The 23,451-nt window shown below is 50.9% G+C and overlaps 2 protein-coding genes across 9 annotated transcripts in view; both read left to right on the top strand.

Moving 5' to 3' along the window:
- The first annotated feature begins 413 nt into the window (after positions 1-413).
- XCR1 (X-C motif chemokine receptor 1) lies at positions 414-1,415 on the top strand. Its single transcript, XM_052649745.1, has one exon. It carries the CDS (start codon positions 414-416, stop codon positions 1,413-1,415), a length of 1,002 nt encoding a protein of 333 aa, XP_052505705.1.
- A 5,862-nt stretch (positions 1,416-7,277) lies between these two features.
- Positions 7,278-23,451, top strand: part of FYCO1 (FYVE and coiled-coil domain autophagy adaptor 1) — a 79,301-nt gene continuing 63,127 nt past the window's right edge. For 2 of the 8 annotated variants that reach the window (XM_052651662.1, XM_052651338.1), the window contains exons 1-4: positions 16,859-17,077; positions 17,586-17,728; positions 20,659-20,765; positions 22,509-22,634. In XM_052651662.1, the coding sequence (XP_052507622.1) occupies positions 17,674-17,728; positions 20,659-20,765; positions 22,509-22,634 (288 nt within the window). In that variant the 5' untranslated portion in view covers positions 16,859-17,077; positions 17,586-17,673. Of the gene's footprint in view, positions 7,380-16,337; positions 16,490-16,854; positions 17,078-17,128; positions 17,218-17,391; positions 17,410-17,585; positions 17,729-20,658; positions 20,766-22,508; positions 22,635-23,451 lie in introns of those variants that run through there. The other 6 variants (XM_052651409.1, XM_052651414.1, XM_052651740.1 and 3 more) reach the window with 6 other exon arrangements.

Raw genomic sequence — 23,451 nt, 5'->3', positions numbered from 1 at the left:
CCCTGATGTTGGAAAAGATTGAAGGCAGGAGGAGAAGGGGACGACAGAGGATGAGATGGCTGGATGGCATCACCAACTCAATGGACATGAGTTTGGGTAAACTCTAGGAGTTGGTGATAGACAGGGAGGCCTGGCGTGCTGTGGTTCATGGGGTCGCAAAGAGTCAGACACGACCGAGTGACTGAGCCGAACTGAACTTTGATATCCAGTTCCACTGTCTTTCTATTACACCTCCTGGGACACTGGTCTACCTTAGTGCTACTGAAAAGTTCCTCATTTCGTTATAAAGTTCACCAACCAGTAGCTGGGCCATGGATCACATCTTTTTGCACCTTGGGTCCTGTTGCTCTCCAGCCTAACCACATGGCTTTGAACTCCATGTCTCTGTCACTTCAGATGCTCTCAGCGTCTAGATGGAGCCCTCAGACATCCCGGAGTCCACCACCATTTATGACTATGACCCTCAGAGCTTCCTGTGTGAGAAGAGGACGTTCGTCTTCGCCACCATCAGCACCACCATCCTGTACTGCCTGGTGTTCTTTCTCAGCATGGTGGGCAACAGCCTAGTGCTGTGGGTCCTGGTGAAGTATGAGAGCCTGGAGTCCCTCACCAACGTCTTCATCCTCAACCTGTGCCTCTCAGACCTGGTGTTCTCCTGCCTGTTGCCCGTGTGGATCTTGGGGTACCACTGGGGCTGGGTGCTGGGAGACTTCCTGTGCAAGCTCCTCAACATGGTCTTCTCCGTCAGCCTCTACAGCAGCATCTCCTTCCTGACCATCATGACCATCCATCGCTACCTGTCGGTGGTGAGTCCCATCTCGTCCCTGCGCGTCCACACGCTCCAGCGCCGTGTGCTGGTGACCGCCGCCGTGTGGGCAGCCAGCATCCTGTCCTCTATCCCCGATGCCATCTTCCACAAGGTGTTCCCTTCGGGCTGTGACTATTCGGAACTTGAGTGGTTCCTCGCCTCTGTCTACCAGCACAACGTCATCTTCCTACTGTCCGTGGGGGTCATCCTGTTCTGCTACGTGGAGATCCTCAGGACCCTGTTCCGCTCGCGGTCCAAACGGCGCCACCGCACCGTGAGGCTCATCTTTACCATCGTGGCGGCGTACTTCCTCAGCTGGGCTCCCTACAACCTGATCCTGTTCCTGCAGACACTGTTGAAACTGGGGGTCATTCAGAACTGCGAGTTCAGCCAGCAGCTGGATTACGCCCTGCTCATCTGCCGCAACGTTGCCTTCTCTCACTGCTGCTTCAACCCTGTGCTGTATGTCTTTGTCGGGGTCAAGTTTCGCAGGCACCTCAAAAGTCTGCTCCGGCGCTTCTGGCTCTGCCGGCAGCAGGCGCCCAGCCTTCCCCCGTCACCTCACCCCCCAGGTGCCTTCACCTACGAGGGCACCTCCTTCTACTGAAGGGGAGTTCGGTGGGGCAGGAAGGAGACGGAGGGCACGTGGCTGGGAAACGCTACAGCTGCGGCTGGGGGATGACAGCAGTGCATTACACCAGGGGTCCCACGGGCCCCCTCTTCTGCGGAAAAGTTTCCCACCTGGAAATTTTACACTGCCATCTGGAAAGATGCTTCTTAGATTTTGAGGAAATCTTTTCTCCTTTATTCCTTCATTCAGACATGGATTTCTCATCCTTGCTGAGGTCAGGAGACTCTCAAATATGAAAGGCTTGTGGGAAAGGAGTGTCCTTCAGGACTTGATGAGGGTCTGGAATTCAGCTGTGCAGCTCTAGGCTGCTGGCAAGACGGTGTTCCCTCCCTGACTGTAGGATTGTCCCCCGGTGTTGGAGGTGGTGGCTCTGGATGGGGCTGTCTGCAGAACAGAAGTGACCGCACCTGCAAACAAGCGCAGTCAGAGTGAAATCTGGATTCTGAATTCCCACGGCTGGACCAGAGACGTGCCCTGTACCGTAGCTCCAGTGTCCGGCACGTGAACTAGCTGCTTGCATATTTAGTCTGTAAATCTTTTATTGAAGGAATGAATGCAGTAAGTGCCACCTTCTACAGGTGTTTATGTGGAAGCTATAAAGATTAATGAGATGCAGATACTACCCTCCAGGTGCCAACAGTCAAGCCCTGAGGGCCCACCTTGCTGAAGGCATCCAGGGTGAAGATTCCTCCAGCATCTCCTCCTCTCCAAGTGCATATTGAGCTGACGCTTCCGATTCGTCACGTTCCACCTAAAGTGTTCTCCTGCTCCTGGTTGAAGGTGCCAGCTTTCCCCGCAAGCCGGGTTATCTTGGAGCCCTGCGTTTCCTTTCCCTCCATGCCCACGGCCAAGTCCTGTTGATGTTACCCTTCCAGTACCTCTCACATGCCTGTGGCTTCCTCCCCAAACAGGCTCACATCCTCGGCGTCTTCCTGCTGCTCATTTCTTTCCCCACCAAGTGTCCTCTGCATTGATATCACAGCACTTCAAAACCCTCACGTTACGTTCAAATAAAGCCCAAATACCATAGGCTTTATTTGCATGTAAATAAAGGCCCCTTCAGTCTGGTGTCAACGAAGTTTTCCATACTTTCTAATTTTTGTTGTTGTTCAGTCACTAAGTTGTGTCTGACTCTGCGACCCCATGGATTACAGCACACCAGGCTTCCCTCTCCTTCACTACCTCTTGGAATTTGTTCAGACTTAGGTTCATTGAGTCAGTGGTGTCATCCAACCATCTTGTCCTCTGTCACCCCCTTCTCCTTCTGTCCTCAGTCTTTCCCAGCATCAGGGTCTTTTCCAATGAGTCAGCTCTTTGCATCAGGTGGCCAGAGTATCGGAGCTTCAGCTTCAGCATCAGTCCTTCCAGGGACTGTTCAGGGTTGATTTCCTTTATGACTGACTGGTTTTATTTCCTTGCAGTCCACGGGACTCTCAAGAGTCTTGCCCAGAGCCACAGTTGGAAAGCATCAGTTCTTGGGCTCTCAGTCTTTTTTATGGTCCAGCTCTCACATCCAATTTTGATCCAACATAAATCTTCACCCCCAAGCAGCCTAGAACCCAATCACAAAAGACCACATTGGTCCTTCCCCAAACACCCCTCTCCCAGTCTCCTCCGGTCCTTTGTCATGCTGGGCCTCCTATTCCTTAACCTGCAGGCCCTATCTGAAACACCAACACCTTGGGTCAGGCATCTACAACCTGCACATTAGGAGAACAGCCTCTGTGGTGTCGAGGCACTCTGCCTGTCCCCTCTGGAATAGCATTTGCCACCTTCCAGTGTGTGGTAGTTGCACCCACGGATGTCTGATCTCCCTGCCCCATCACACTGCAAACTCCCCGATGGCAGGAACCTGGGCCTGCACCTGCCAAGCAGGGCCCCAGTGGCCCATTACTGTACCGGGTGCAAGAAAGCAGTGACAGCTGCCATCCGTGTTCTGATGTGCTTTGGGGGGAGCCAGGACCATGTGACCCATTCTGCCTTGTTTGCCCCAGCCTGCTTCTTTATCAATACTAACTTTTCTTTGCTAGTCTCCACTCTCAGAGCACACTGCTTCTCTCTCTCTGTGGCAGTGGCTTGCCTTGCCCATCCTTTTTATTTAGTGGTACACTGCCTGTTTCTTACAATATCCCAGAGCTTCACATCAAAGGACGTAGATAAAAACCACCCTCTAAGCTTTCCCCTATCCCACAGACCTGATCCCAATCTGTGAGCCTGATTCACTCTGGAGTAGGGCATTTGGAAAAGCTCCCTGTGATTCTGACATGCACCCCAGTTAAGAACATTTGGCTGCAACTCCTTAAAATGGGAATTCCAGAGACTTCCACAGTCCCCTGAGCAAGACTTTGCATCCAGCAGGCATTAACACAGGCTTGTTGAATCTGCCTGCCAACGCAGGAGACACAGGTTTGATCCCTGGGTCAGGAAGATCTCATGTAGAAGGAAATGACAACTTACTCCAGTACTCTTGCCTGGGAAATCCCATGGACAGAGGAGCCTGGCGGGCTACAGTCCATGGGGTCGCAAAGAGTCTGACATGACATAGCAACCAAACAACAGTATAGCCCTCACCTAGAGCTTAGAGAGTTAATATGGCATTTCCCCTGAAGTTACTGCTCCAGTTTCAATGATCTCTTTGCCCCTGAGAAGCCAGTCTTGAAGGAGTTTGACCTGACTGGGGAAGAGTAAGGGTCTAGTTTTTAGAATTAGGCCTGTTGGGGAGGGCTGGCTGGTGCAGTTGTAAAGGGATAAAACTCCCATGGACTTGCTAATCAATTGGCGTGGACATCACTCCCCATCGAAGAAAGGAAGAGCAGAAGGAAGGAGACAGCTATGGGGGCAGAGCTAAGCCTATGAGCTTCTGGTCAGGCTCACCATCCCGCACTCCTTCAAGCTGATGTTATTAAAACAGTATTCAAATTCTGTTCAGAGGGCGGACTGAGCCCAGGGAGCAGAAGGGCAGAGGACTCCATCACCCACCTACTTTGCTAAATCAGAGCTGGTTTTGAGCCCACTCTTCTTAGAAGGCAGGTTTGAGGATGTTGTATCACTGCTGAGCATGGCCTTTGAGAACCTCACTCCATGGCCTCCTCAACCCATCCCATTCCTTCATATCCCAAAATACTTCTCTGAGTATTCCTTTCAACACATACAGCCATATCCCTGGGAGCACTTCATCAGTACAATCATGTCTGTCTCTGCATTTCTAGAGATGTTTTGGACCCTCCAGTAGACTAGGGTAATCTTTAATCCAGAGTCTTCTAATCTAGCTCCTAGAGAATACAAGGGAAGAGGCACAGAGAGAGAGAGAGAAATGAATGGGAAGATGGAGGGGCACCCATCCTATCAGAAAGGGAACCTGGGTTGGACTGCTGAAGGAAGCAGCCTGCAAGCTGCAACCCAGCGACCACACTCCACGTTCGCTGGCCACACTCTTCATGGACGACAAGCTCTTTCTTTCCCCTCCCTCTACCACTGAAACCACTATTGAACCTCAGCTGGGCCACTGTGGCCCTGTCCCTTCTTATTCAGTCAAAAAAGAGATGCCCTGGACCCAGGGCTGCAGGCCACCTGCCATTCCTGTAGCATTAAAAACCCACAACAGCTCCAAGTGAAGAAACTCCTCACAGCATTTCCACCTCCACCCTCTCTCGGACAAAATCAGCAAGAGAGAAACCGTGCTGATCTCTAAGTAGGAACATGCCTCCAAGCCCAGGGCAGCCCCAGACCTCAGATGACCCCAGGTGACCCCAGCCAGAGTGGAGGTTCCTTGAGGGCACAAACCCCATTGGGCATGTCTAGAACCTCCCTCAGTGCCCAGCAGTGTTTATGGTTGGCTAAGTGGATGGGAGATCATCTTTTTAGCTTTTTTCCACTTTTGTTTCTTCTTCCTACACTTGCTTACATTACATCTTCCACTCAACAACAGGCACCACCTGGTGGGCTTCCCATGAACTCTTCTCTTGGGCTCACCAGCCCAGACAGTGCCTGGTTTGTTGAAAGCATGGCTTTCATTTGTGAAACCTGCCTGTGACAGGACAAATATGAATTACCCTTGAAAATCATCTCATAAAATATAGAAACCATCACTGTATCATGTATGTAAATGAAAGATTAGCATGTACTGACTTACCTTGGGCTGTTTATGTTCCCCTCATTTCTACCCAAGATGACTATTTACGATTCTTTTATTGTGTATTTACTTGGCTGTGCTGGATCTTCGTTGTGGCACTCAGGGTCTTCGATCTTCATTGCAGCAATCAGAATCTTTACTTACAGCACACAAACTCTTAGTGTGGCATGTGGGATCTAGTTCTCTGGACAGAGTTCGAACCTGGGCCCCTTGCATTGGGAGCATGGACTTATAGTCACTGATCACCAGGAAAATGCCATTATTTAAGATTTTTAAAAGCTGTCTGTTTATGAGGGATCTGAGTTAGGTTCTTGGTTGAATGGAGTGATACAGAAGAAGGACTAGAGATAAAGCACGGAACAAGCTCTTTGTGGGTCAGGATGGTAGGAAATTGGCTCCACTCAGGCCTTGGGTGACATTGCCCAGGAGGCCAGATTTGTTTTGAATGCTCCTAGCCTCAGTTTTCTGTCCCTCCCTATCTCTCCCCTGGCCTAGCACTTGAGTTTTCCATCTTCAGTGTGTCTCAGGACCTACTGTGCCTGAACAGGGACCTACCAGAGGTCAACTCTCCAATCAGAAGGAATGCTGGGAATTTCAGGCATCCTGAAAACTTGGTAGCATATATTTGACAGATTTGGAGGGACGTTTGGTGACGGGAAGAAAGTTATCCTAAATCCTCACCAAGTTATTCTGAGCACAGTCCCCTCTTCACCTTGGGGTCATCCCCGATCTTAGGTGTGGGGTTGTTGCAAACCGTCCCCCGCCATGTGACCCCCCCCACAGAAGAGTGTGGCTGGAAGGACCAAAGGATGACAAAGATGGCCTGGCTCCTTGACTTTATCATTTTCAGAAAATTAGCCTTGAGCATCAGAGAGAACACATGGGCAACAGATGGACAGGTGGAACTGGACAGTTGCAGGGGTTAGAGAAGAGGGTGGCTAAATCCTGTGGGGTAGAAGAGTGTTTCAAGAGGAAATGGTGAGAACAGGCCAAGAGAAAGGGATGGTGCTGCCAGGGCCAAGGAATGGAGGACAGTCACAGGCTGAAGTACTCCACGTACTGTTGCTCTCCTCTCTTGTGCCCAGTCATTACTAATGAATGCATTTTGTTCTATTGAGTGTAGACTCAGAATGCTTCACAACTTACCAATAGAAAATATGAATAGAAATTGGGCGGAGAGCATGGAGAAGTTGGGGGAGGTAGTTCATTCATTAACAGTTTTTGAGCACTGCTTTTAAGCAGGTCCCTGTGTTAAGTACCAAAGGGGATGAAAAGACAGACCATTAGGCCCAGCAATATAGAGTGCTTTTTATTTAGCCCAGTAAAATTTTTAACAGTTATCATTTCAACATGTAATCGATATAAAAATATGAGCTATTTTACACATTTTTGGAACTCAGGTGTATTTTGTACTTAACAGCACATGTACAGTTCAGCTCTAGTCACAGTTCAAGTTCTTAAAAGCCACATACGGAATGCACTGCCTGCAGGATCCCAGGGATATGTTTACAGACCTGCATGCCCCGAGAAATTGCAAGAGTTAATCTAAGGCCGGCTGCCCCAGTGGGACCTGTGTGAGTAGTAAACAGCAACTCTGCGGGGCATGCTGGGAGTTGTAGTTCGTGCTCGTCTGCCCATGGAGTCCAATGGGAGTTGTAGACAGCGGCTCTGTGGAGCACGCCGGGAGTTGTAGTCCGCGCCTGTCTGCGGAGGGGTCAGCGTATCATGGCCGCCTACGCTGAGCTCTCGTACTCTTCCGCTTGGCCGCAGAAAGTTTCGGTTCTGTCACGCCTTGGACCCACGAGCGAGTAAGTGCCGCGGAGGGCCGGCCAGACTCAGGGGGCACCTCTAGCTGCCGTCGTCTGCGGAGCGGCGACCTTCCCTCCGGGCGCGACTTGTCACCTGTTGCCCTTAACGTCCCCTCCCACCCCGAGTCTTCCACAGACCTCGTCCGAGCCCCGAACCCTTGCCCAGTGGGCTTAGGAAGCACCCCGGACTGATGGATCTGATGGATCTAGAACCCAGGCCTCCTCTGGCCATCAGTTAGAAAGACAGACACCGTCCGCCCCCTCCAAGCGCCAGTTCCGAGACTCCCCACGGCCTTGGGGTCGCCAAGGAGCCCACCATGTGTGGTCTCAGAGAGTCTTGGAGTCTGTAAGCAGAGGAGGACAGGTCCCGAGTTTCTGCTTGCCTCGTCGAAGAGGCCGCTGACTTTAAGAAGCGTACTTCCTGCCTCAGCTGGGCCGGGAGAGCCCACCCCTTAACTTTGCAAGACTCCAAAACTTAACTTTTGCCGGAGTCTCTCCACTCCTCCTGTCTGTCAGCGGACGGTTTATTGATCCTGGGCCATCCCAGGCGACGGCCTAGTCTGTTGACCCTCAGCGGCTTGTGTTCTGGTGCAGAGTTTCAAGATAACCCCTAGATGACTGTTGCTGAAACACCTGTGGGTTTATGAGTAGTGGGGTGGCCGCACCAGACTCAGGCCATGTTGTTAAGAGCCTAGGCAGGAAGGCTGGGCTTTCTTTTTGTGAGAAAAGCATGTGTGGTTGGCACTTTGACCACGTGGCTCTCAGTGCATTTGTATCCTCTGATACCCTTTGTCACTCTTCTCAGTTCCATCCGCTGTCCCATCCGCAAAAAAAAATGAGCGCTGCCTGCGCTGGCCACAGCCTGTCTGCTCCTGTGCTTGTCTTACCACAGCAGTTTCCTTCCCAAACAGAGAAATGGGTCAGGGGCTCCTTGAGGGCAGAGGATCAGGCCTTAATCTGCTCGCTGCTCGCCTGCCACTTCCAGCCTTCTGGTCGCCTCTGCACAAGCTTAACTCTGCCATCTGCCTAATGCGGGCTGCTGGGTATTGTAGGGGGTTGAGGGAAGAGCTGCCACGCTGAGGTTGACTGCTTTCAGTGGCTCCTGCCCTCTGAAGTGGGCCCGTACTGAGTAAGTCCCACTTGACCCTCGCTCCCATGAGAGTTACGCTCACAAATTGTTGAATGTCCTCTACTAGTTATGAGCTGTTGTTACCCTGGAGATCAAAGGTAATTGTCTCAGTGATGGGACGTGGTGTTCTTTGATTAAAAGAATCTGCAAAGGTTTTAGGACAGATATTTTCTGCTTCTGTTAAAATTGTTCTTTGTGTGGTGCTTCATTTCGTTTTTATTTTCTTTTCAGTCACTTTATTAGGAAAATAAACATACAGAATCATTGAAAAAATTGTGCCGTGAATGTCCACTCACCTGTTTGATTCTACGATTAATATTTTACTCTGATTATTGTTGTGTTGCTTTAGAGTCAGTCCTCTAGTTGCTCTTCGGATGGTCTTTGCTCCTTTGCCGGCTGGTTTGGGGATACCAGATGGGTTCAGGAGCCACACTTTTAACCTGGTCCTTTGGGGATGAGATGGACCCCACAGATGTGTGTTAATGAGAGGAACCACCCAAAACAGCACAAGATCAGAGCCACTGGTGACTTCTTCCCGTGTTGCTCACTGAGGCTGTGGGCTGCTACCTCTAGAACAGGCAGTAGGCACTCAAGAAATGGCAGGCCGCCTGTTCCCTTTAGGGGAGAGGCTTGGATAAGGGGTAACCTGTGTTTTCTGGTGATTCCAAGGACAACTTTGGTGCCTCAAAACCAGAGTGTCTTTAATCCTGAGACAGAGGCAGCATATTGTGTAGCTGTGGTGCTCTGGTGCAAATCACTGATGGAACTCAGGCTGGAGCCGCACTCACTAGAGCAGGCCCAGGCAGCAGAGCAGGTAGGACTCATTCGCCAGAAGCCTTCTGTGAGCACAGGTGGAGTTTGGCCTTGTCAGCATCTGCTCACCTACTGATCCTGCTCATCTGCTGAATGTTACTGTGTTGCTCAAAAGATAAACAGTATTTCCCCTTTGTGATCTCAATGCCAGGTTTCTGTTTTTCTTTGTTTTTAAAGCTCTTGGTTTAATAGCATCTGTTTGAATACCTAAATAAATCAATAGGGTGAGTTTTGAACTGTTTCCATGGTTCTGTGTTTATCCTGCTGTGTTTAGAGGTGTCACTACACTTCCCCCTTAGGGGCGTCAGCCTCCGCACACACGGGCTCCCTGACTGTCAGAAAATCAAGACGACAGAGCCGTGCTGCGTTGGGTAGAAGGTGGTTTTCCCCTCTTCCTCACTTTGGAGCCAGTTCTCCTGTTGGTTTTAGTGGCTGCCCATGGTCCTTCCTGTTCACACATGTCTCTGTGGCACTTGAAGGAACGTAGGTGCCTGTTTCTAGTTGGGCCAGATCCTCTGCAGGGATGAGGATGTGTGTGTCAGTGTGTTTCCAAGGACAGACTTGAGCAGAATCTGTGGCCATGTGGCTGGTTCCAGGCCCAAGGGCAGGTACTGGAGTACTGTACCCTTGACCTGGGGCAGAAAACCAGGTTAGGGGAACCCTTGGAATCCAAAGGAAAAACTGAAGGGAAAAAGCATTCCAAGCAAGACATTGGTCTGCAGAGGGATAGGCCAAGAGAATCCCTGTGAGAGGGGCAGGGTGGGCTGGAAGCTAAATCAGAGGCGGTGGCTTCATGTGGAGCTGGAAGGAACTGTAGCCCCACGTGCTTTTTCCAGGGCATCTGCAGCCTAGGTCAAGAGCAGGGCTTAGCAGCCTCAGCCAAAGGTAGCCACTGAGAATGTCTCTTCTTTTCCTTGCCCATCTTCTCTGTGGAGGAAGGTAAAGGGTAACACCTCTCTACACTGCACATGAAAACACACACACGTACACACACACACGTACACACAAACACGTAAGAAGAGGTCAGAATACTTCCCGTAGACAGGCTGAAATTGCCTCAAAAGGTACCGTGGGTTTCCCAAGGTCATGGCGAGATCGTTACTGCATGACTTGGTGCACAAGAGGGAAAGGCCATTTCACAAGGTGAACCTGATTCTGCCTTCCGAATAGGGTTCCGGATGTTTCCTCTGGGATTTCCAGTGGCCAGACATTGGCCCTGCACCCCCATGTATGGATGTATGGCTCCTTCCTGAGCAACTGCCCACCTTCCTAAAAAAGACTGCTTTCTCCAAGCCCAGAAGCAGCACGTCACACCCCCATGTCCCTCTTGACCCTGTTCTCCTGGGTCAACCAACTGGAATTCGGGCCAGTTTTGTTCTAGTAGGAGGGACCAAGAAATCTGAAATTGTTGGTGGGAGGGAGGGGGCCAAGAAAGGGTGCAAGAAGTGATGGCCAAGGCTCAAGTCTTAATTTCCTTTAAGAAAGAAGAGATGACTATGAGGGGTGAGTGTTTGGGCTAGATGACCCAGGGCCCACAGTTAGTCAGTGCTTTAACTGTAGGTCTTCAGACATAATTGGGTCACCCAATGAGGCTTTGTTCATGTGCGTTGAAGCATCAGCCTCTGAACTGGCCTCTGACAGGCTCTCCAGCACTCTCCTAGGCACTGTCTTGAAGCCCTGGAGAGGGCAACTTGCCTGCCCACTGACTGCTTCAGCGCTGACTGACCCCAAGACCTCCAGGCCTTCACAGCTGCAGGTACCAGCCAAGCGCCCCCCCTTCCCATAGGTGGTAACTGGATAGACGCTGTTGGGTATGCTGAAGCCAGTCAAGGCAATGGACTCTTCAGAAAGAGTTTTTTGCTTTTGACTGGTCCAAACTGTCCTCATTCACATTCTTTCCTGGTCAGTGTGGAATTGACAACTGGGATGCTCCACCTTGACCAGGAGTCAGGGAGGAGCCCGCTGTATGGTGCCCTGTCTGGGTCACGTCTTAGCTGTTGTGTTGGGAGCAAGTACCACAAATCTGGCAGGCCGGGCAAGGTTGTCTCCTGTGCCCACAACTTCTCCTCCCTTTCTCATCCATCTTTCCCAACATGGCTACTCAGATGCTGTTGTGGACTGAAAAAATATATATACACAACGTGAGAATTACGAGTTAAGTTTTACCTGGGGCAAAATAAGAAGTTTAGCCTGGGAGACAGCATCTCGGGCCTCTCAGATAGCTCTGAGGAACTGCTCCACAGAGGTAGCGGCTAAGGTCAGTACTATATATGATTTTAGTGAAAGGGGGTGCACGCAGTCAAGCACACATTTTGCAAAGGCTTGCAACTAGTCGTGAGCAGCAGATGTCACTGTGAACGACCTAGTGCTTTTCTTGATATGAGAAGATGTAAGGATTTGGGCTCATAAAATCTCCTCCTGAAAATATCTGCTCATGCCTATCTGCAGGCCTGTTCTGCTAGTTTCCCAGAGTACAGAGTGCCTCATTCCTGATCTCCATCCTGAACTCCAGTCAGAATGTGTTGAAGGTCAGTGACTACAGTGGTTAGAGTGACTTAATCCTTGTAGAGGCAGATGGCAAGTGCCCATTTCCAGTTGGCACGGTGTTGTTCCTGCCAGAGTCAGCTTCTGGGCAACATTAGGAGTATTAGTCATTTGTACCATAGTGTGAAGAAGTTTATATGAGTCAGCGTCTTTATATCTAAATTTGAGGTTGAACTGCTGTCTCTGTTGTTTAAGGCATTAGTGCAACTGGGCAGCTGTGGGAGGAATTTGGAAGTCGAGGAAGGTCCTTCACCTCTAAAATAATACCTCAGTTGTGACTTGGAAGCCAGGCAGTAGTCCCAGGTAGTAAATAAGAATTTTTAAAAATGTGTTTAGTCCCTTTTTGTCTTTATCAGAAGATTGGATGCTTTCAGACATTCTGGATAAGCTTAAACCTAATTTTGTGTTGTTGGCAAGAGATTCCACTGTTCCCTCCAATTTTATAAAATAAATTTCTCTGGTATTTAAAAGAGCTTGCCAGAAACTAGTGAAGGAGGTGTTTACAATGTCATCGGCAAGGACCCTGGGTTCCTGGAGGTGATTTGCACTGTGGGGGTCTTGCAAGGTGCTGGAGGCCTGGAGCCCATGGCGTGAGGACAGAGCAACCTCTGAGTGTCTCCCGAGTTAGGAGAGCAGTTTGCAGGGGGTTGTAGAGGTCAGGACCGTGCTGGTTCATGCCAGAAGTCTGGGATCCCCGCGATATAGGAGGAAACACATATTTGGTCTCTGTCCCTGGTTCCTGGCACAGAACTTCTAATACTCTTGGAATTTCCTGACTAATAGGAGTGTCCTTTGTTATTCAAAACAAAACCCTTTCAACCACACAGGGAGTTTATGCTAGTAAGGTTGACTTTTCCTGGGCCCCTGGATAGGTGGTGTCTTGGTAAGGGCTGGTTGCTAGAGGACTTTCAGCCCCATCCCTTAGAACTCGCTTCAGAAGGGCTGAAGGTGGAGTTAATCACCAGTAGCCAGTGATTTCATCAGTCGTACATTAAGTAATGAAATGCTTAAAATTTTCCAAGTGAGGCTTCAACAGTATGTGAACCGAGAACTTTCAGATGTTCAAGCTAGATTTAGAAAAGGCAGAGGAACCAGAGATCAAATTGCCAACATTCGTTGGATCATAGAAAAAGCAAGAGAGTTCCAGAAAAACATCTACTTCTGCTTTATTGACTACGCCAAAGCCTTTGACTATGTGGATCACAACAAACTGTGGAAAATTCTTCAAGAAATGAGAATACTAGACCAGCTTACCTGCCTCCTGAGAAATCTGTATGCAGATCAGGAAGCAACAGTTAGAACTGGGCATGGAACAACAGACTGGTTTCAAATCAGGAAAGGAGTATGTCAAGGCTGTATATTGTCACCCTGCTTATTTAACTTCTGTGCAGAATACGTCGTGTGAAATGTTAGGCTGGATGAAGCACAAGCTGGAATTGAGACTGCTGGGAGAAATACCAATAACCTCAGGTATGCAGATGACACCACCCTTATGGCAGAAAGTGAAGAGGAACTGAAGAGCCTCTTGATAAAAGTGAAAGGGGAAAGTGAAAAGCTGGCTTAAAACCCAACATTCAAAAAACAAACATCATGGCAGCTGGTCCCAGCACTTCATGGCAAATAGATGGGGAAACAGTGACAGACTTTATTTTCCGGGCTCCAAAATCACTGCAGATGGTGACTGCAGCCATGAAATTAAAAGATGCTTGCTCCTTGGAAGAAAAGTTATGACCAACCTAGACAGCATATTAAAAAGCAGAGACATTACTTTGCTGACAAAGGTCCATCTAGTCATGAACAGATCCATGGTTTTTCCAGTAGTCATGTATGGATGTGAGAGTTGGACCGTAAAGCTGAGCACTGAAGAGCTGATGCTTTTGAACCGTGGTGTTGGAGAAGACTTCTGTGAGTCTCTTGGTCTGCAGGCAGATCAAACCAGTCAGTCCTAAACGAAATCAGTGGTGAATATTCATTGGGAGGGCTGATGCTGAAGCTTCAATCCTTTGGCCACCTGATGTGAAGAACTGACTCATTGGAAAAGACCTTGATGCTGGGAAAGATTAAAGGTGGGAGGAGAAGGGGATGACAGAGGGTGGTCAGAAGTACAGGCAGTGACAGGTACTGGGACTTGTGACTGGTGTCTGAAGCCCGGGCAGTCTTGTGGACTGAACCCTTAACGTGTGGCGTCTGCACTGACTCCAGAGTCAGAATTAGAGTTAGTTAGTTAGAGTTGAATTGAGGGACTTTCCTGGTGGCCCAGTGATTAGGACTCTGAGCTTTCAGTGCTGAAGGCCTGCGTTTGATCCCTGGTCAGGGAACTAAGATCCCATAAGCCATGTGGCATGAACGAAAAGAAAACGAATTGAATCGAGTTGCAAGACACCCAGTGGTGATAACTATATATTGGTATGGGGAAAAGCCATACATTTGGTGTCAGAAGTGTTAGGCTTAAAAACAGCTCATCCCTAAGCCAAAGGGCAAGCTCGTCTAGAGATACGAGGAAATAAATGGAGGGGGACTGCCCCCATTCTGTCTTTTGTTCAGTAATAACCTCAGGATTAGGAAAAGGGAGGCCAGAATACTGAGAGTCATTCTTTCAAATCCATGAAATTAGCATTCCTATGGAGACCATTTGCTTCCTGAAACCTTGGGAGGTGGCGACCCCCAGCCGTGTGGGGAAGCCTGCTGTGACCTGTAGACCCAGCAACAGTTTCTCAGGGCTTTTACCTTGGTGGTGATGCAGGCTCTTGGGAAAACCAACTTGTGTAATCAGTGCTTGGGCACAGCTCACCCCATGACCTGGGAGCTTGGCCTTGGCAGAGGGGGGCACGCCAGGGTTCAGGCAGAGAAGGCCTCCTGGGCTCAGGCTGACACCTGCAGCTTCACCAAAGCACCAGGAGGCCCGGAAGGAGCATGTTTCTGTCTGGTCAGGCTCACCCTGCCAAGATGCCAGTTTGGTTTACGGACACTGTTGCCCTCATGCCAAGCTCCAAAGAGGGCTGGTTTCTAGGAAATCGAGGTTGGTTGTATGGTTCGTGCGATATCCCAGCCAGAGCCTGGATGAGGTGACTCAGAGCGTGTGGTTGTCAGGACTTCCTCTCCAGGTTCCGCCCTCCCTCTCATGTTCGGGTTCTCCCCCAGCTCTCAGTATGCACACAGACCCAGTGGACTCTCCAGGTCATCATCTTTCAAGGTCATTTCCCCCCCGAAGCTATAAGGCTCTCTGTTGCCCATAATCGAATAAGAGGCATGCAGGCACAGACGTGGCCTCGACAGCTGTCACGCCCTTTCCTCCTCGGGTCTCTTTGAAGACCTCCTATTCGTGTTTCAGGCCTCGCCCAACCCAGTCGCCATCACAGAGTGTCCACCACACTCTCCCTTCCGCAAGTGGAATGAACGTTCCCTTCCTCGGGTCCCATTGCATCTTGTTAAATTCGTCCCAGTGCTGCTGTTTCTTTTGTTGAGATAAAATGCACAGAAGTGAGGTTTGACACAAGTTTCTCAAGTGTACACAGTCACGTAGCCACCTCCATAATCAAGACGGAACAGAATTGCTCCCCAGACTTCTGCAGGTTCTCCTGTAGTCAGACCCTCCCTTTCCCGTCAGTCCTCGGCAGCGGTAGGTCTGATTTCTCCCCTGAGTTTCCCCTTTGTAAGAGTAGCAGGCGCATGGAATTGTGAAGTAGATGGCTTTTCAGGCTGGCTTCTTTCACTTGGCAGACGTCATGTGTTGTGTATCCCTGGTTCACTCCCTCTCCTAACTGAATGCTTATAACTTTTCACTCGAATCTCTGCGTGGACCTCTTCTGCTTTATCCGCACATCTAAACGCCTTCCTGTCTGTCTTGTCGGCGCACAGCCGAGCTCCTCCAGGGCTGGATGGTGCCTGTGTGCCCTGAAACCCCAGACTGAACTTGGCAGGGCGGTGCTGGGCAGCTGTGCGCTGACAGTGGTGGTCCTCGACCGTCTCCTCCTTTCTGGGAGGCGCCGAGTGTCTCCCAGGCAGCAGGGCCTCTGCGCAAGTCTGACCCATCCTGGGCTGCTGCTCTCTAGGGCCCTGGCTGGTCCCTGCCTGGGCTGTGTGTTCAGCAGGGGCCCAGAGAGCCGCCCAGGGAAGGCAGGCTGGCTTCTGGTAACCCAGCCTACCCTCGCTTTGAGGGTGGGGTGCCAGCACTTTTACTGGGGACTTTGGCAGAGTCTGTGGGTCCTGTGACCCTCCGGGGCTCTGTGTCTGAGACTCCTGAGGGTGTGGTGCTGGCTGTCTAGTTCCTCCTAGGCCAGAGAAGCCCTCTTTGGGCCTTGTTTTCCCTGAGTCACAGCTACGCTGGCTTGTGAGTTAAAAATAGGCCTCGGGACATCTGCGCCATGACAGCCCCTCCCTGCGCCCCAGGCTGACCTGGAATGCTTTTGTAAATATTTGGGAACTTGGAGTTCTCCATCGTTTTTCCTCCTGCTTTGTCTCCTGGAGTAGTGAGGGTGACGGGAGCGTGTGGGCCAGCTCGTGTTTGAAACACTCAGGCTGGCGGCACACTTGAGAGGCCCTGGAGTGCAGAGCAGTTCCCAGAAGCCAGTGGAAGTGGTAGCATTTGCTGGAGCGACAGTGGCTCCGTGTGGAGCTAAAGGGGGTGAGTTCAGACTGACCAGCGTTCCCCTCCCTGCTGGCCCGGGCCATAGACGAGTTACACAGCTTCTCTGCACCCAGGTTCTCCCTGCACGTTGTCTGCCCCTCCCCCAGCCCCAGGGTACTGCTGAGGATTAAAATGACTGAGTGTGTAAAGCACCTCGCAGGCCCAGTGCACAGGTGGCTACTCTGGCCACCCCTCGTCTTGCCAGCCCATTTTGCCAGCAAACGTTAACGCCTTTGCATTGGCCATCTGAGGCAAGGACTAGAGGTTCTGGAAGGAGGATTCGTTGGTGTCCACGTGCACGTCCATACCTCCTTCCAGCGCTGCTCGGATCTCCTCTTTTTTGGTCTCCCGCCACCACTGTGTCCTGACATCCCTTCAGCAGCTGCCCAAGTAGCGCTGGTAACTCGGGACTCACCAGCCGTGAGAGGACTAGCCACGCTTAAAATAGACACATCCCTTGGCTGTGCAGGCCCCCGGTAGCCCCTGGTGTCTACCCTCCCCGGCTGAGACGGACGCTGAGCGGCTGGAGGCCACAGACCTCCCCGAGAGGCAAGCCAGGCTCTCCTTGGTCCAGAAGCCCTGAGGGTATGTGTCCTCAGCCTCTCCCTCCACGGCTGCTACTGGCCAGAGCTTCCCAGCCCTTCTTCCGAAAGCAGCCTGGGAGGGCGTGGGGCCGGGCACGCAGGAGACGGAACTGGAATGGCCACACCTCAGGCCTAGCTGCAGTGAGTGGCGGGCTGGACTAGTTCTGGCCTCGGTGTAGCAGGGTGAGGGGAGTGCTGGGAGGTTTTTAAAGGTGGAAAGTGAGGTAGGCCTGCCTAAGAGGGTAGCCTGGGAGGGGAGCTCGGAAGAATAGGTGGCTCTATTTAGTTGATCTCATTTCTTCTGAAGTCCAAACCAGCTCATTGTTCCTGAATGTAAGTGTCTCAGAGAATGTAAGTATATCAGAACAAGGCTCACGCAGAAGGGTCTAGCCCTTCCCATTCAGAGGAGACGCCCAGACGGGGTGCCGTTGCTCCCGGAGTAGCGTCCCTCTCCCGCTGACTTCAAGCCTGCCTGTGACCCCTTCCTCCACGGCCTCCTCCCCGTGCAGGTGCCACCATGGAGTCTGACCGCTGCTGAGCAGCCCCAGGCAGGAAGCGCGCAGCCAAGAAAGGTGGCCCCAGACGGTCACGGCCACCATGGCGTCCACCAGCGGCGAGAGCCAGCTGCAGAGAATCATCCGCGATTTACAAGGTACGGCCCGGCCGCAGGGCACCCCGAGCTTGGCGCTGAGGGAGCTGTGGCTATGTTTTGCCGGGGCCGGCTGAGTTTCAGCCCTGTGATCTGTGTTTACACCGATGGTAATCGGAGCCCTCGGCACACATCACTGAAACATTTGGGCCTCAGATGTCCACCGCATGTGAAGCTGGCAGAACTTGCCCGGCCCTCCTCTCAGAAACTGTAGAGGCAGTGTGTAGACAAAATCAGATGCCCCTTTTTGTGTCTGACTGTCGCGTGTGTGTGTCTATGAGTGTGTGTGTACACACACCATTGGGCAATGCTGGAGTTGGCTCCCCTGTGAAGGAGTATTCACCCGCCCTCTGAGTAGGAAGACGACATACCTGCCTTTCTTGTTTTGCTCTTCCACCTAGTCCCGGGTGAACTCACTCCAGTTGGGCCTGCTGCCTCCCAGCCTTTCCTGAGCTCAGTGTTGCCCAGCAAGAGAGGCCGGCTCGTGGGCCTTGGCTGCACAGAAGGAGAGCGGCCGGGGGTGCATGTGAGGAGAGCAGGCTTGGAGGAATGGGCTGTGTTCTCTACTGACTGCGGAGTCCAGGGCCCAAGGCCACTTTGTGGGTGCCATCCCGAGGGTCAGAGGCTTAGCAAGTTTTCCGTCCCTCGTGGATCACCGGGGCAGGTCTTGTGAGCCTCTCTGGAGCACCGGCACATGTGCTGTACCCCCTTCCTCCACGTCACGGGGGCCCTGGTGACACTCCTAATAAACTCAAGGCCCAGGCTCCTAACTGCTCAGACCTGTGATAACCAACTGCAGTCGCTCCAGGCCAGTGGAGGCCGCAGGAGTGTTCATTGTGAGGGTCACAACTAGATGAGATAAAAATCACTTTCTCAGACTTATCTCCTATTTATGTAGAGCTTTGGGCCTCTACTAGCTGATGATTACGTGGCATTTCACTGTGCCAGGCACAGGCCTCATAGATAATAACTCATTGGGTCCTCACGTTTGGTCCTGTGAGGCAGGAGCCATTTCGTTCCCATTTTGCAGATGTAGAAACAGACACAGAGAGGCTAAGTGACTTGCCTAAGGTCACATATCCTGTCAGAGCCTAGGTTTGCACACACAGCTGGTGCCATGGGCTGCGCTCTTAACCACACCAGTCCACGTCCAGCTGCAATGTGAGATGCCGCTTTTCTTTTTAAATCTGCACACACGCATATACGCGCGCACACACAGAAAGTAAAGTGACAGTCCCTGTAAACCTGAGTTTGCCCTGGTCTTCAGAGCCTTCTCCCCAAAGTAGACCGTCTTCCCTGTGTTTCAGTCTCCGGGTCTCACGTTGACTCTGGGACCTGGGGTTCCTGATTGGAGGGAGGAGAGAGGAAGGGAGGAGCCGTGGCAGAGCTTGTGATCCAGGGAAGAGGACAGGCATCTGCTTTTGTTCAGTTGCCCTTTTCCACCCCGCGAGCTGTCCTTGTCTGTCATCCGCCACATCCCAGGTCATCCCAGTGTCCGGTACGCAGTGCTCAGAGCACCTCAGTGGGAAGTTTCAAAAGGCATCACACTTTCTCGAGACCCTTTCCTTTCATCTGTTGGTAACAGTCAGAGTTTAGAGCAGGAAATTTCATATTCCATATCCAAGGCTCCTTCTTTCTGCATTTCAGGAGTTCCCACGTCAGGCTGTGAGCTTTGCCCCTGCCTGAGGGTGGAGGAGGAAGGCTCTGTGTCCTTCCCGGTCCCTGGCCCCTGGCCCTCAGAGCCCCCACAGCAAACGCTTCTCATCGGGCACACTGGACATTGGTCACGTGTTGTGAGACTCAGTCCCAAAGAACCTCTTTGCTGTTGGCTCCCTTGGCCTGAGGGGTCAGAGTTGGTTAACTTTTAACAGCTCAGGCCCAGCTTCAGTCTTGGGCACAGCCGCTTTCTAATGGCTCCTTTTCTTTCAAGAATTGTCAGTGAAGGCAGTTTTGTCCTGCATATCCCAAACCATCTCAGCTGGGGACATTTTTCTCAGGGTCTAAACCAGACCCACCTTCTGACAGTCCCTCTGTCCCACAGAAGGGCTGTGAGTGAGAGTGAGAGGGGTTTTTCCTCCTTTTCTGCATTGGGAGGTAAATCGTCTTAGAAGTTAAGAGAGGACCCCTGGGTCTCTTGAGAGGACCCCTGGGTCTCTTGAGAGAACCAGGGTTCTTGTCCCAGCTCTGCCGTTGGCTGCCCTTAATCTTTGGCCAAGTGCTCTGACCTCTCTGTGAGCTCCTCGTCTGTAAAGTGGGGATGAAAATGCCCACGTTTGTCAATTCTGCCTTGTACCATTTTTTTTTCCTTCACATTTTAACAGCTATGAAATTGGGCTCATCTTAAAATCAATTGCATCTTAGATTTGTTGCAATAAAGCAGTTCCTGCCTCATAGCACTCTTTTGAATAAGGAAGCCGCGCAGAGGCCTGGCCCCTCAGCGGCGCTCAGTTGGCAGAAGCAGATGGTGGTGTCACTCTTGCTACTGTTGTCATGACCACTGTTTGCACATTCTGGGTCCTCAGGAAGCCTGCGCCTACCTGTCCTGAGCAGTGGGGTTACAGTGAGGAACGAGAAACACGGTGGGGAGAGGATAAAGCCCTCAGGAAGTCTGTGTTAGGGACTGCTGTAGAACTCGTCCACGCAGTGGACGTTTTGTCCAAATACTGCTTGCAAGTCATGAGGCCTTGGTGGGCTTACGGGGCCAACTGAGAAAGGTGCCGAGTCAGCGAGCTGTCATAAAGTACCGTGGGCCCTCAGGACAGCCTCGTGCCTTCTGACTTGGAGCTCCAGCCCACGGATGCTTACGCAGCACCCCACGTGTGCTCAGTGCTTTGCCATCGGGGACCACTTACTCCTGCTGCCCCGGGTCATCCTGCTGCTCTCTCTGAGGCCAGCCTCCATCTGGTTACATGTTCCTGTTTGTTGTCTTAAAGATGCTGTGACAGAACTAAGCAGAGAATCTAAGGAAGCAGGGGAACCCATCACAGATGACAGCACCAACTTGCATAAGTTTTCTTATAAACTTGAGTACCTCCTCCAAGTAAGTGACTCCCGTCGTGTGTTGCTTTTCTGCTCTGCTGTCTTGTCAGACACAAGACTGGCTGCCTCCTCAGTACACAGGGCGCAGCTCCGAAAGCTCAGTGGAGCTGTCGAGCCCTCCTGGTTGGACTGAAGGCCAGAGCCGTCCCCAGCGTCCAAGTGTGATCCTCGGGGGAATCAGATTCTTGCCCCTTAGTATGGTGTTGGGAATTGAGAGCATTCTTCAGAGATTTTAATTCCCTGGTAGCTCAGCTGGTAAAGAATCCACCTGCAATGCAGGAAGTCCCGGTTCGATTCCTGAGTCAGGGAGATCCCCTGCGGAGGGGAACAGTTACCCGCTCTAGTATTCTTGCCTGGAGAAGACCATGGACAGAGGAGCCTGGCAGGCTACAGTCCATGGAGTCACAAAGAGTCGGAGACAACTGAGCGACTGTCGCTCCACTTCAGAGACGTACGTCCTCTTAGTGCAGGTCACAGGGTCTCTGTATAGCAGGGATCTTCACTTTGGGGCAGTCCCATACCCTTTGGCATCCCAGTGAAAGCTATGGACTCTCTCCCCAAACGTAGTCATATGTACCTGGTCACACGTTTTCCAGGAGGCTGTGGGCCCTCCGAAGACTATCCAGATGTCCCCATTTTAGAGCCTTGCTCCTCAAAGTGTGGTCATAGACCAGAAGCATCTGCGTCACCTGGGAGCAAGGCAGAAGTACCCTCTTGGTTCCCACCGTGACCAGCTGAATCAGGATCTCTGAGGTCAGCCCAGGAAGCTTTCTTTTAACACATCCACTGTATAACCGAGCTTTTATCTGCTTGGTTCAAGAAGCACAGATCTAGAGAACCTGCAGATGTGGAAATATATAGGCAACTACAATAGGTAGGAAGGAAACGGACCAATACAATAACAAAACTTATCTCAGGGTGATGGTGTTAGGCATTATAAGTTTTTCTTTTCTATTTTAGTTTGTTTTATCCAGACCTCCTAATGATGTATGCACATGTTTAATAATCAGAAAAAATGCCATAGAACATTAGGTTATAGGAAGATACCCTCTATCATTTGAACACCGTTAAGTCGGCAGCGTCGCCTCCCACCAGAGTGTATGGCGTGAGAGCCCACTGGAGGAGGTGTCTCAGCCCACTGGAGAAAGGTGTTGAAGTCTCACCTTTCACATGCCTTTTCAACTGGTTCTGTTGTTTTACACTGTGGAAGTATTAATGGGCTTTTTTTTTTTCTTTCCCTGAATTCACCCATTTTGGTTTGGGTTTTGAAATGACTCAAGGGCTGACATTTGTTTGGATTTATTCTATGTATATTCAAACAGTACTGAAACTTGAGTTGCGTAACTGGGGTAAGATGTCACTAACACATTTCCCGATGTCAAGACATTGTTAATAACTCTTCATGTTGCCCTGGAACTTTTCTCTTTCATTTCTTTCCCATGTGTTAATAGCACCTTTGGAGTCTTCCACCCAGCTCTATGCACAGAGGTCACTTTGGGGGCCTGTTATTCCTGAATCTCACTGTTCATATGACCTTGAGCTAGTTGCTTAAGCTCTCCTAGTCTGTTTCGTCACCTATAAACTGGGGACTAAAACACCCTTATTCACCAGTAAGTAAAAATAATGCCAAAAAAGAGCCTCACTCAGTGCCAGGCAACTAAGAAGCTGTTATTATTACCCGTCATTAAATGGTGGGATAAACAGCAGTGTGTTTGAACGTTCTCTCTCTCCTTTCTCTGCCCAGTTTGATCAGAAAGAGAAGGCCACCCTCCTGGGCAACAAGAAGGACTACTGGGATTACTTCTGTGCCTGCCTGGCCAAGGTGAAGGGTGCAAACGATGGGATCCGATTCGTCAAGTCCATCTCGGAGGTGAGCGAAACAACCAATGATCTCACCTCTTCCCCTCTCCAGCTTAAGCCTCTCTCACAGCAGCCTGCCAGGTGAGCGTTTACCACGCCAAAGAGTGGCTGAGTCCAGACTGTGTGTGAGACCCCAGCCCACACGTCACCTCACAGGGTGGGCTGTTCCCATTGCAGTCTGCTTGTGGTACCCACAAAGAGATGGACGGCACAGGACACCTTCACCTTTTTTTTGAAGAATTGGTTTCTTAAAGAAAATCCTTACAGTTTGCTAAGGCTACTTTCTCTATGCCCAGAAAACTTGGATTTGAGATGAAGAGAGTGAAGTAGGATCTTGAGAGACATTTCTTAAAATGCCAGCAGTAAGCAACTTCTCACATTAAGTTCTAAGCCCCCCAAGAGCAGAATGCCATTGCTTTGCTGTTTTATAAAACTCCGACTCAACAGTAGCACACATTCTCTGTCTCATCAGTCGAGTCCATCTGTTAGTGAATAACTTTGCACATTAGGGAATCCACCTAGATTTGAAATAGGAGGTTTATGCATTTCATCTTTCTTTTCGGGATCTCATCAGTAAGTCTAAGGTCCCTTTAAAATCAGAGCACATGCTCCTTGGCTGGCCTCCCACAAAGGCCACAGGGTCATGTGCCCTGGGAAGGACTCCTCAGCCGTGCCACCTGAAGCCGGGTAGGTTTCTTCTTATAGAGAATGACAGCGTTAGACATGCGGACACTGAGGGCTGGGCATCTTCCAGCTGCTGTACCTTCTGACAGCTGAGAAAATGAGGGAAGATCCTGGCTCAGAGGAATTGGTCTGTCCAGATGTAC

This window comes from Budorcas taxicolor, chromosome 1 (genome assembly GCF_023091745.1).
Source record: "Budorcas taxicolor isolate Tak-1 chromosome 1, Takin1.1, whole genome shotgun sequence".
Lineage (NCBI taxonomy): Eukaryota > Metazoa > Chordata > Mammalia > Artiodactyla > Bovidae > Budorcas > Budorcas taxicolor.
Note: the sequence above shows the minus strand (reverse complement) of the source record. Positions and strands in the feature narration are given on the sequence as shown.

What these genes read in the sequence shown, in the direction of transcription:
- XCR1 (XM_052649745.1), top strand. Translation starts at nt 414, where the DNA reads ATGGAGCCCTCAGACATCCCGGAGTCCACCACCATTTATGACTATGAC.